The 11,817-nt window shown below is 37.0% G+C and overlaps 1 protein-coding gene across 1 annotated transcript; it reads right to left on the reverse strand.

The window, feature by feature from the left end:
• Window positions 1-1,748: 1,748 nt before the first annotated feature.
• Window positions 1,749-9,401, reverse strand: LOC148999811 (S-adenosyl-L-methionine-dependent methyltransferases superfamily protein). Its single transcript, XM_089140694.1, has 4 exons — window positions 9,143-9,401; window positions 5,491-5,950; window positions 2,867-3,111; window positions 1,749-2,464 (listed from the first exon to the last, which is right to left on the reverse strand). The coding sequence occupies exons 2-4, from the start codon at window positions 5,937-5,939 to the stop codon at window positions 2,226-2,228; spliced, it is 933 nt and encodes a 310-aa protein (XP_088996820.1). The 5' UTR covers window positions 5,940-5,950; window positions 9,143-9,401; the 3' UTR covers window positions 1,749-2,225.
• Window positions 9,402-11,817: the final 2,416 nt, after the last annotated feature.

The raw sequence follows: 11,817 nt of genomic DNA on the forward strand, positions 1-11,817 counted from the left end.
TTTATTTCTTTGTTTTCCCAATAGTTGTGGTATCTAGAAGGCCAAAGGTGTTGATAGGGGCATAGATGCAACGCGACAACATGGTTAGATGTATTGGTGATATATCATCATGTCGGAGTGGAGTGACACGACACCCTCTTCCGACCTTTCATCAATGTCACTTATATGTCACCAATGTCGCTTCTCTCTCCTGCTTTTTGCATTTTAACATTATTTTACTTTGATATTTGATGTTTACGAATACTTATTGCTTCGTTATCACCGACTATTACATTGTTTGTGTCAATCAAGCCGGATTTCATACAAATTCACAAGTTATCAAGACTTTCAGTTTCACCCGCATACACCTGAACATGTGTCAATTAAGAACATTAGTTTTGGTGATGTTTTAGGTCAAAATAACACTTTCAATGTGTTTATTGGCCTCAAATTAGTCTATTAAACAAAATTCAGACTAAAATGACCCAAATACCCCTTGAAACTAGGGATCAATTTTTCATCGACACCCCTTCCAAATATTGTCCGCATATCGTGATATGTAGCCATGTTGGTGGTGGTGTCACCAGTCACCGATACGGCGACATGGAACAACTTTTTGAATCTTGGGTGACACCAACAAGCTAGGCCACTAAGGTGCCTATACGTATGCCCTATGTCTAGGTGATCCTTCAGGTTGGGGAACAACAAAAGCAAGGTCTGATTGAAATTTTTGACCAAGAGCTATTTGCTTCTTTGATTTCTACAAGGGGGAGGGGTTGGGGTTTAATCATTTTGAACATGTTCTACCTCAAATCAAGGCTTTTCCTCAACAAAAACACTGGCGAACATCTCATTGTCATTTACTGATGAGATTTTCTTCTAACCTAACCAGTAGCAACTATAATCCTACGTGCAGCACCATTCTATTTGTATGATAGTGGATTAGTGGGTACTGTTGCTTGTACATCATTTGGTAGCCTATATCCTACGATGTGTTACCTTCAATTTGTTGATGATGCAACACACATGTCAGTAGTACTAGATTATGTTCAGTTCTTTTCAGAGTTTATGACGAAGGGATGCCTTTGTTCTTGCACAATTGCACGTTACTTGTATCTGAGATTTGATATTTTGATGTATGTGTTATGTATATTTTAATGTGGGTTCGTGTTTCACTATCATTATAAATTGAAGTTGTTAATCATTTATGTGAATTTATGTCTCAAGAATGCTTGGATTTGTGAAAATGCATTCAGAATCGACCACATACAAGCTAGCATGAGTGAGAGTCAAAAGACCATTATGGGTTGTTTGTTAAACCCCAATAAAACATGGCTTGTCATATGTGTGCTCTTTTTATAGGTATGTTCTTCTAATTTTATTTATCCTACAAAGACATGTAGGCCATTTTACATAAATGATCTCTAATGTCCTTTCAGGATATGGAGAATCTCTCAAACCTCAAAATCTTCTTTTGCTGAAAAAGTGTTGAATGCTACTAAGGAGGAGAGCCAAACCCAGGCATAATAGGTTTTAAATATCTGGAATTGAACGATAGAGGATCTAAAAATGAACAATAATTTCGCCTGATTTTACCAGTTCTACATAATCTTCCCAACAGAAACCTGGTTTATGCAGATGGGATTGCAACAAGGGACTGTAAACTAGCTAAATTCTCTGTTGATTTGTTCATAGGAGTCCTCACTCTCTGACTCCCTTGTCCAAGTGAACCCAAAACATAAAACCTGGATATGTGGTAAACTTGAAGGGGTCTTTTGTTGAATTTAGGGCAGCCTACTCTCCTTTTTTGATGTTTTTGGATCGGAAATCTCTACTGAGAGAAAAATGTTTAGGCCTTCCGATTCATGTAAATGATTAATGAATGCAGGCAAAGAGGTTAGCAAGGACAAGATGCCTGTAAGACTGTAAAATGTGACATGCAAATATTTCCAAGGAGAAATAGTTCCAATTCCTGGACACTTCATTAACAGTTCCAAAGTGGTTTTCAAAATAATTCACATGGCAAAATATTAGTGATTAAGGAGAAAAGAGGTAAAGTGGCATTCCCCACCAGCACTAACCAAAATTTACTCTTTCTCAGCCCTTCCTGTGTTTTTGGTACTGTAATGGACCATTTTCTCCATCCATTCAAATTTTCATGAGGCTTGAATCAAATTCTCAAGGTGAAACCAACATCATCTACATCCCAGCTAAAAGAGGAAAGGGAATGGTAGTCTCACCTCCAACTATAGGCATTTGAGTCTTGCAAATGTCAAATAGCCAGTGTGACCTCTTGCTTCGCCACACGGCCTTGCCATGATTGTGTTGGCATCAGATTTCTCCTTCCCATTACTTCTTCCACTTGAAAGTTGTTTCCTCTTGCAAGGAGGTGATGACAGAGAACCACCATCATCATCTCCACAGTACTCCCTCTTAACTTCTTGGACTTCATACAAGCGAAGGAGGACCTCAAATGTCCTTATATCTACAGAAACAGGTAAAACAACGAGGAAGCTCAATAGTTGGTTATAAATGTATTGTTAGAAAAATTTATAATTAATTACTTAGAAACCAAAAAAAAAAATAAAAAGGCAAAGGAAATATTCTTTCCCTCTCACTATACCTTAAGGCTAAAGTAATCTATTTACTGCATAAATATCCCAAAATGGAATGTGAGAGAATGAAATAATTTATAAAAATGGCATCACACATGCGATGAGTAACACAGTTGGAAAATGTTAACGCGACCTATATAACTACATCAATTTATCCACTATGCATCTTCATTCTAACACCTTGCTCCTACCAGGGCAACCATTCTCACTGTGTAAGAGTATCCCAGATGAAAAACGAAAATTGCAGAAACAAGCTGAGATAACGCACATACCGGTAAAGTCTGTTCTGAGACTCTCACATGAACGCTGAACTTGCTCAATGCAAGGTGAAAAAGAACACAAAACTCCATCCTGCTTCAACATTTTGCCAGCAGAAGGAATGGCCAGCCATGGTTGGGGGAGGTCAAGGAAGACAGCATCCGCAAGTCCGCATAACTTTTCAGGGAACCCACTGCCTTGAATATCTCTAACTTCAACCGTAATGAAGTTGCTCAATCCATTCTTTTCAAAATCCTCTCTGTTGAGTAAAACAGAGTATACCACATGAAATCATGGTGTAGTTATATAGCCTGCTGCATGCCTAAGAAACTCATCTCCAGCAAGACCGCCTACCTCAATTCAAAATATCTCAAGGTGTCATAAAGTTACATGAGGTACTTAAGGAACTTAATCACTTTATTTCGATCAACTTGTTTCATGAGCTGGAGACAATCCTTTCAGCTATTAACACATCGAGGTCTATCAATGGGTACATTCAACATAGTTAAACAATATGAAACCCATGTTACATGGAATTGTAGGGGTCATCAAGGTAAGCAGGTGTCTATGAGTCAAATTCATCTCTCAAATGTTAAAATACAGGGGCCAACTAATATGGCTCTACCAGCCGGGTGCAGGTGACAAATGATAAACAGCAAATTATATCCAGTTGTTAACAAGGAAGCATCCATTAATTATTTATATCCAAAAATGAGATAAAAAACCTTATATCTTGAATACCTTTGTAGTAGAAGATGGCCACTTTGGAACTTCCCTTTTTTTTTTTTTTTTTTTTACCTCTTGGAGGTGAGGCACTTGTGGGAGAGGGAAGGGGAGCAGTAAAAGATGAAATTGAGCTTGTTGAGCAAGGGAGGATCAATATAAATCACATCCCAACAAATTTGTGGGTCGATAGCTATAAGTTTCTTTTCAGCCTTCAAACCACTTGACCAGAAAAATATGATATATTGCAATGTATTTCATTCTTCCAAGGTTGATCTAGGTCAAAGTGTTTACGTTGTCGACCAAAAAAAAATCTAGGTCAAAGCGATCCCACATTCCTAGACACCATGAAATTCACAACAATGAAACAAACTTTTGTGGTCTTTAATGACACAAAGAACTTGCTGAAGTCTTACATATCTAAAATTGCCAAGGAGGAATGATGAGGACACAAATAGAATCTCACAATGTACACAATGTAATTACCAATTAAGCTCAAGAAACGAATGAACAAACACTTGCTTAAGAAACAAACGGACAAAAACTGTCAACCAGATAGGGTTCCAGTGTTCTAGTCCAATGCCCTCTTTGTTAATTATTGAGATTTTAAGCACTCGGGAAATTTAAGCAGATCTTCAGGTTCCTTACAACTGAAGCAGTCCTTAATTTGACCTAAGCATTTGTTCCAAGTTGCAACCAGATTAAATCAATCGTTGAAAAATCAGATGGTTTTTCTTCTCCAATTAATTTCCATAGCCCCATGCAAGATTCAACATTTGAATGCCCTAATGAAATAGAAAGAAACCCATCTTCAAAATATCCAACGCAGTATCTCAGTCATTACAATGAGCTGACTTTTAAACTCTTGCTCTGTTTGGTATAATTTCTCAGAACCTATTATGGTATTTTGCAGAATAAAGTCTTGGAATGATTTCTCAGCAAGAAATGGAAAAGGTTTGGTAGCAAATTCAAAATTAGAAAAGAGAAGTACATCTAATAGACTGCAATTGAAAGGCTTTTATTTACCTAAAAGGCTAAAATAGTTCCCATCTAATGGTGCTTAAGGGTGGAGGGGAGCTGCAGAGAGGTGACAGCCTGGTGAGCTGTTGCCAGCTGTTGCTGACACTCATGGTGCAACTCAAAATTTACACATACCATGACCACAGACACACACACACACACACACACACAGAGAGAGACAGAGAGTGGCTACTAGTTACTAAGACAGAGGAATGGAAAGGAGAGTGATTCATAGAAGACATTTCCGGCTGTTGCTGTTTCATATGGGTAATGGACGCAGAGTGGCAGACAGACGAAGAAGGAGACTTAACTGTATGCTGCATGTCAGTTGTAGAGAACGATAAGTTGCAGCATCGAGTAAACGGATTAGTAAGTTTTGGTTCCAAATAGATGATGGGTCCACACCTTTTATCTCTGGACCAGCTCATGTGCCTTTTGAAGACCACAAAATCTGAGTGTTTCTCATAAATTTGAAAAGCGGCTTAAAGCCTATCCTATGAACCCAATTCTCAGAACCTAGTTCTGCAGAAAAGATTTTTGGGCCTAGGATACTATCTGTGCCAAAGGCCCAGAATAGATTCTAAGAATAGATAGCTAAGGCAACCACAGAGACCAGAGTATCAGACAAGTTTATATAGCAAACCAATGGAGACATTCACGACTGCTTGGCTTCGATTTTGAAGGTCTTAAAACTTAAAAGACTGAATTACTGATTTACTGTTACCCCTTTTGAGTCCATAACTGAATTAGTAAATGAAAACTACAGATTTAAAGAAGGCATTGGTAGAACTGTGGAGAAAAATTGAAGCTAATGGAACTCAGAATGCAATAAACTGAATACATGAATATCTTCAAGGGTAGAAGATAAGTACCAATGTTTCAATCTCTCAGTTACCTAGCCAATCCAGCCCTTTGCTCGTGGAAATCAAACGTGTAAACTTGTCCACAAGGAGCCACAGCCCTGGCGAGTGAGGTGGTGAGAGACCCACTTCCTGTGCCTGACTCAAGAACCACACAGCCAGGAACAATTTCCATGTATGAGATAACAAAGCTGATATCTGCAATGTACAGAATCTGAGTCCTGTGGCTTAGAACCAAAGTCCACAGCTCTGGGGTTGGGGCGAGGAGGTAAACAAATCCACCCTTGTTGCTCAACACTTTGGACCCAAATGGCTTTCCAATCCAGTCTGCATGTTGGAAAACTCCAAATCGATTCTGAAGCACAGAGCCACAGCAGACCTTGACGGCCTTCATGTTGTCATGCCTCTCATACACGATTACTAGATCCCCTTCACTTATACAACGCTGAAATGAAATATTCTTTGTTGAATCCGTAGGCAACATCTTTGTTATATCTTCATCACCGGAAACCAAGAAAACACACATAAGCACAATTTCATTGAACCTTTTAGCCGACTACCAACTTGGATTTCAGGAACAATTATACATCATATTTGAACTACAACATCAAGGAAAGATGCTTAACAATCTAAATGTGCTGATAATATTACAAACAGATTAAACTGAATTCCTCCCAGAGAAAATAAAAAACTAGTGAATCATAGAACTAAAATTAAAGTAGCACAACCAATATCCTCGATCCTCTTTTATACGTGAAGGAAATAAGGGACATATCCGTCTTTTATATGCTCATCAACATGATAGCCATTTGTCTAGATGATGAAATTGCATATATTCAAAATCAAAGCCCAATTAAGAACAAGTATTTAAGACACAGCTCTAGATAAGAAATAAATGACCTTGTCGTATATCACTAGTAGGGCAACGGAAGACTCGCCAACATGTATGTGCTTTGGTCGGGTCAAACTTTGAACCAATTTTCAGGTTCCCCCCAGACGATGCAGTTTGTCCTGGTTCACTCAAGGAACCAGCAACTGATGGCCTCTACTTACAAATCTATTTGCTTGGCTTCATGATTACTATGTTTCTAGTACTCATGCAGGAAAAGATAATATAGTTCCAGTCCTGTTTTCAAGCTATTTTCTTTATAATTTCACCTCCCTAGTCAGTTCAGAAATCTATAATCAAGAAAGGCATTTTCCCTATTGATATATATATATATGTACATGCCATGTAGTAGCACTCTGAACCTTCTGCTAATGCCTTCAATGCCCAAATAAACTCTATGAAGTTGAATGATGATTTTTTTACCCAAAAAAATAGTTGAATGATGCTTCCAATTTTCTACTCTAGGCAGAGGCTGTAGAAGTCTACGTTAAAGCAAAACACAGGATGGATTATGTGACAATGACCCCAGATGCTGCAAATACTGACAAGTATAAGGGTTGGGAATCTAGAATGCTACTGTATTGTGCTAGCTATGCAGTAGTATGGAACTCGCCATCACTATCGAAGCCATGCTTCATAAAACTAAAAGGTGTTTGGGATGAACTCAAATAGATCTTTTCTCAAGACAATAATATGTCCAAGATCTACGATCTGTATGAAAAATAGATTTTCTTTATGTGGAATGGGGTGTCTTTTTCTAATTACTACAGTATGGTTAAGGTATGTGGGAGGAACTCAATGTCTATCAAGCACTCTCCACTGACATCGATGTTCTTAGATCTCAACACGCTGATCCTTGTTGCTGAGTCTCAATATGCATGAGACTCCGATCCTCAACCAGTAATTACCAGGAGAGATGGTCCCCACTACTAATGAAGCTTATTGTAGAATTCAGCAGGCTGTGTTTCCTTCTCCGGTTAAGCCTGATCTAGTCCACTGAATGATAATCTTTCCATTTTTTTTCTCTGTATGCCAAAAGCCATGTTGAACCCTTCCACTGCTACCACTCACCTGTACAAACACACGCCCCCTCAAATTACCCCTGCTGCCCTGTATTACCTTTTTAATTAAAATTTCAAAAGGAAAAGAATGGCTCATTCCGAAGCAACCATCTCTCATAATTCAAAGACAATGAAGAGCAAGTAGGCAAGGGAAAGTTTTATTCCATTCCCACAGAAACAAGTGATTAAGCCCAACATAGTTTATGCTGACAATCCTCAGGTATTTATAGTAGATCCAAATAGATTTGAGAAGCTCAAAACAGATGCTTACACGGAAGACATCAAATTCTAATCCAAACTTGAATCCAGCTCCAGCACCAGAAACAGAAACATCTCTACAGTTTCTTCATCAATTAGGAGATTTCTCATGATCCGAAGAGAGATAAGAGTTCTGGTGGCCTCTCTAAAACATCAGCACTTAGTACGGATTTTCTTTAAGTGGACCTTTTGAATTATGATTGTCTATCTTCTACAAATTTTTCTTAATTTCATGTACGTTTGTTTATCTTCTATCATTTTCTTAATTTCATGTACGTCTGTTCTTCTATGTTGCACAGATAGATCAGGTAAACAATATTATTCTTCTGGTTTAAATTCATAACTGATGACCACAAGTGTATTACTGAAGTTAGACTAGTTCAGGTTTTGCTGTATATTACAAGTCAATCTTTCTTGATGTCGCTTTGTTGCAACGCTTAACTCCCTGTTGGGTAATTGTATTATAACTTCTCACAGTTGCAAGAAATGAAAATGCAATGCAATTGAGATTCAAAGATCCTCAGCTGATCTAGAGAAACTTGATGTTGTGTTCGAATGAACCACCAATGGATGAGGTTGACTCACACCTTGACTGCTGCCTTTAAGATAATTGATGCACCCTATTGCTAAGGGTTCTTTTGCACCACCATTACAAGATAAATCAACCTCCAACTAGAAGATGAAACAATTCTTCTAGTCCCTCAAAGGAGCCAAAAGTTACAGCACAACACCACAATAAACTCAAGAGAGAAAAGAGACTTTGCAAGAAAGTAAGTAAAAAAGAATGCAAGTTTATATTGTACATCAATTATATAGTTTGCAAAGATTGGGTTGGGCTTATATAGACCCAAGACCACACCTTACACCATTTGAGTCCCTCATGGCAATGAATTGGACCATTCATTTGTACTGACCCACCTCCCCCACAAAGTGGAGAACCAATTCCCTACTAATGAAGTATAAATCACCTTAACCCAATCTTCCTCACTGAATGGAGATTAATTCTCATATTCACCTCATGGCCATGAATTGGAGTTAATCTATTCAATATCTACCCAATAAATAACTTCACCTATCATCCATGATCAAGGTCCTTCAAGCTCTTATATCAATTCCAATACATTCATAACCACCTCACCACCCATGATCAAGGTGGGTCTCATAATCAAGGTCATGAAGGGCCTAATAACCATCCTTCAATTCATGGGTCTGACACACAAGCAAATCAATTAAAACAAAGGAGAATAAAATAAAAATAAACAATAAAAAAACTAATTTTGAAACTTAATATTATAAAATTAGATTTTTATTAAAAATAAATCTAACACTCCCAGATAACTGAACAGTAGATACATTAGAAACAGCAAAAAGGTAAAAAAAAAAAAAAAAATCTTTAATACAACCATGGTGATCATATATAATTTCGGCAGAACCAGGGGAAGAATTCCAGCACCACTGAGTGATTAGAGAACTGCTTACCAACTGTTTGATGTTTTTCACGTGCAACAATTATGGATTGAGCGCAGCCTTGACAAGTTCCTAGTTCAACGCTGCCGGAGTGATGACGAAGCTAGGGGAATTATTCCTTCCCGTAGATGGTGAAAGCAGAGGATGGAATGGAAGAGAAAAATAGAAGAGGAGGACGAAAGGGTTGAGCGAAATGGAAAAACACGAACTTGGAAGAGGAGTGTGCAGCAGACGTTAATGCAAGACGGGAAGAGGACGAAGAAGAAGGGGGCGTGTAACCGTGTGGTAGGGTTTTATCTAGGAGGGTAATTTGGTCTTTTCAGTGCAATAACTTGCTTATTAGCTTAAGTGCTTTCGGGGTTGCTTGCATCATCAGTTCATCACTCAACTATGTTAGTAATCTACCGAAAAAAGAAAAAAAAAAAACCCAAATGTTACCAATAATAGTGACTTTTTTTCTTGCCAAAAACAGATTGTCGAGTTTTTCTGCCCAAAAAGAAAGACAATGAGCTTCTTTTATTCTTTTCACCAAATAATTTCTTTTTTTTTTTTTTTTTTTTTTTTTTTTTTTCCAATCATCAAACTTGTGATATCAAACTAATTAGGACATAAGGGTGTATAAGGGTGTGGTGAAAAATGTACAGATATGGAGTTTTGAAGTTAAGAGTTCCATTTGGGAGATTGTTAACTATTTTCTTAGAAACTAGTCTATGGGTAGAGAGACTAATGATGACTTGAGTGACAAGTATGCGGATATTTTGTGGTCCACCTTATGTTGGACTATTTGGATTGCGCGAAATGCTGCTCTTTTTAAAGGTTTACAAATACATATCTCACAGGTCTTTTCTCGGTGGGCTTTCCAGGTTGCTGAAATATTATTCATTGATCGAAGAGATACTACTTTTTCACCTCTTTCTCCACACAATGCGATCCAATAAGAAGTAGATACCAATTGCTATACTGGTTTTTTCAAATGGTGGTTGGAATTCTGTAGATAACAAAGGAGGGCGTGGCTATGTTCTATGGGACCCAAATTTGGGTGTTTTGTAGCTTCTCAAGCAGTAACATGTTATAGCTCATCTTCACTTTCTATAGAGTTTGAAAGAATACAAGTGGTACTCCTGCTCGCTAAATCCATTCACATTCGGAGATTGAAAGTTTCATCTAATTGCAAGGTCACCATTGGTGCCTTGAATGGCCTTTCTTCTACATTTAATTGGGTGGGAGCCAGCTTTCTACTATAAATCTAGAAAATCTCTCTTGCTTTTTAGTTTATTAGATTTCAAGTTGTAGATAGAACTTTGAATGGCTCAACTGATTTCATAGCCAAAGGAGCCAAGGTTTTAGGCTTACATAGAATCTAGTGGCAGTCTCCACCTTTGTTTATGACTGATAACTCTGGTTTTATCTCCAACAACAACGTTTGCTTGGAGGCATTTGTCTGAATAAAATTTTCCCCTTTGAAAGAAAAAAAAAGTGATAAAATTTTACCCAACGGCTCATTGACCTTGTTGAACCAGGCCAGCATGGTAATTTATCAAAAAAACACCAAGGAAGTTACCAGAAATTAGAGGGTAGTTGAAATTCCCAAAACAAAACAAAAGAACCCGGGGTGGTAATGTAGGGTTGTTTAGGGGTGACTGAAAATCAAAGAAACCCTTGATTGGATTTAGTTTTTTTGTAGTCAACGAGTTTATATTAAGGGGGTATTACCAATATAGGTGGCCTCGGATGGGTGCAAACCCGAGAACTCCCCTTGTTTGAAAATTGGAATATTATATTAGAGGATTCTAAAGAATCAACTCTTGAGTTTAGCAGATCAAAAAGTTCGAATGTTTAGCTTTTGAATGAAGATGAGTTTTCTTAAGTTGATCTCAATTGATTTTTAATTGATTTAAAATCTCACATAAAGTGATTATTTTACAAAGAGTTTTTTACACAAGCCTCATTCATTTCCATTAGAAACACTTTGTACCTCTCCTAAAATCAAAATCTTACAAAGAACCCCTCCATACTTCACACTATCAATTTTCTTTTAACTGTAAATATGAATTTTTTTTTTTTTTTTTTATCCACTTGATAAATTCATATAAAATTTATATTCAATATAAAATTTTAAATAATATTCTTAATATTACCATATTACCCTATATTAAATGACTAAATTTATTCTAAAGAAAAATGACCAAACTTCCCTCCGATTAAAATAACTCTTACATGATCATTTTATTACTCTATGGATAATATGGTCACATAAACAAATGAATTTAAGAAGTTAATTATGTACCTTCACTAATGGTGTGAAATGTTAAGTTGGGCTTCTTCAGATTTTGATTTTGAAGGAGATAGTCATATTTTCAACAGAAATGAAGAGAGCTTATGTAAAAAAAAATCTTTTACAAAAGAAAAGCTTGTTATCTGGATTAAAGTGTTATCGTTATAATTACTTCACCTAAAAATTTTTAAAAAAAGTGCTATCGTTACTTAAACATGGATCACAAAGACCCTTGACCAATCAGGTTATGAACCAAAATAGTTATTATTGTTTGTCATCATGGTCAAATTGGGAGTCTGTTGGTGGTTGTAGCTCATATGCCATTTCCGCTGTCATATGCCTATATGGTTGGGGACCATTTATTGAACAAATGATAGTAGAAAATTAGTAATTCTCTATTGTTTTTTTTTTT

This window comes from Hakea prostrata, chromosome 11, assembly GCF_041222555.1.
Source record: "Hakea prostrata isolate BN-2017 chromosome 11, UWA_Hpros_2, whole genome shotgun sequence".
NCBI classification, from domain to species: domain Eukaryota; kingdom Viridiplantae; phylum Streptophyta; class Magnoliopsida; order Proteales; family Proteaceae; genus Hakea; species Hakea prostrata.

Bases quoted from the DNA above. Each gene is read 5' to 3' on its own strand.
- LOC148999811 (XM_089140694.1), bottom strand. From the start codon at position 5,939: ATGTTGCCTACGGATTCAACAAAGAATATTTCATTTCAGCGTTGTATA. The intron at 3,112-5,490 runs GTAACTGAGAGA...TTTACTCAACAG, and splicing joins CAAAGGGCTGGATTGGCTAG to AGAGGATTTTGAAAAGAATG. The intron at 2,465-2,866 runs GTATGTGCGTTA...CTGTTTCTGTAG, and splicing joins TCTCAGAACAGACTTTACCG to ATATAAGGACATTTGAGGTC.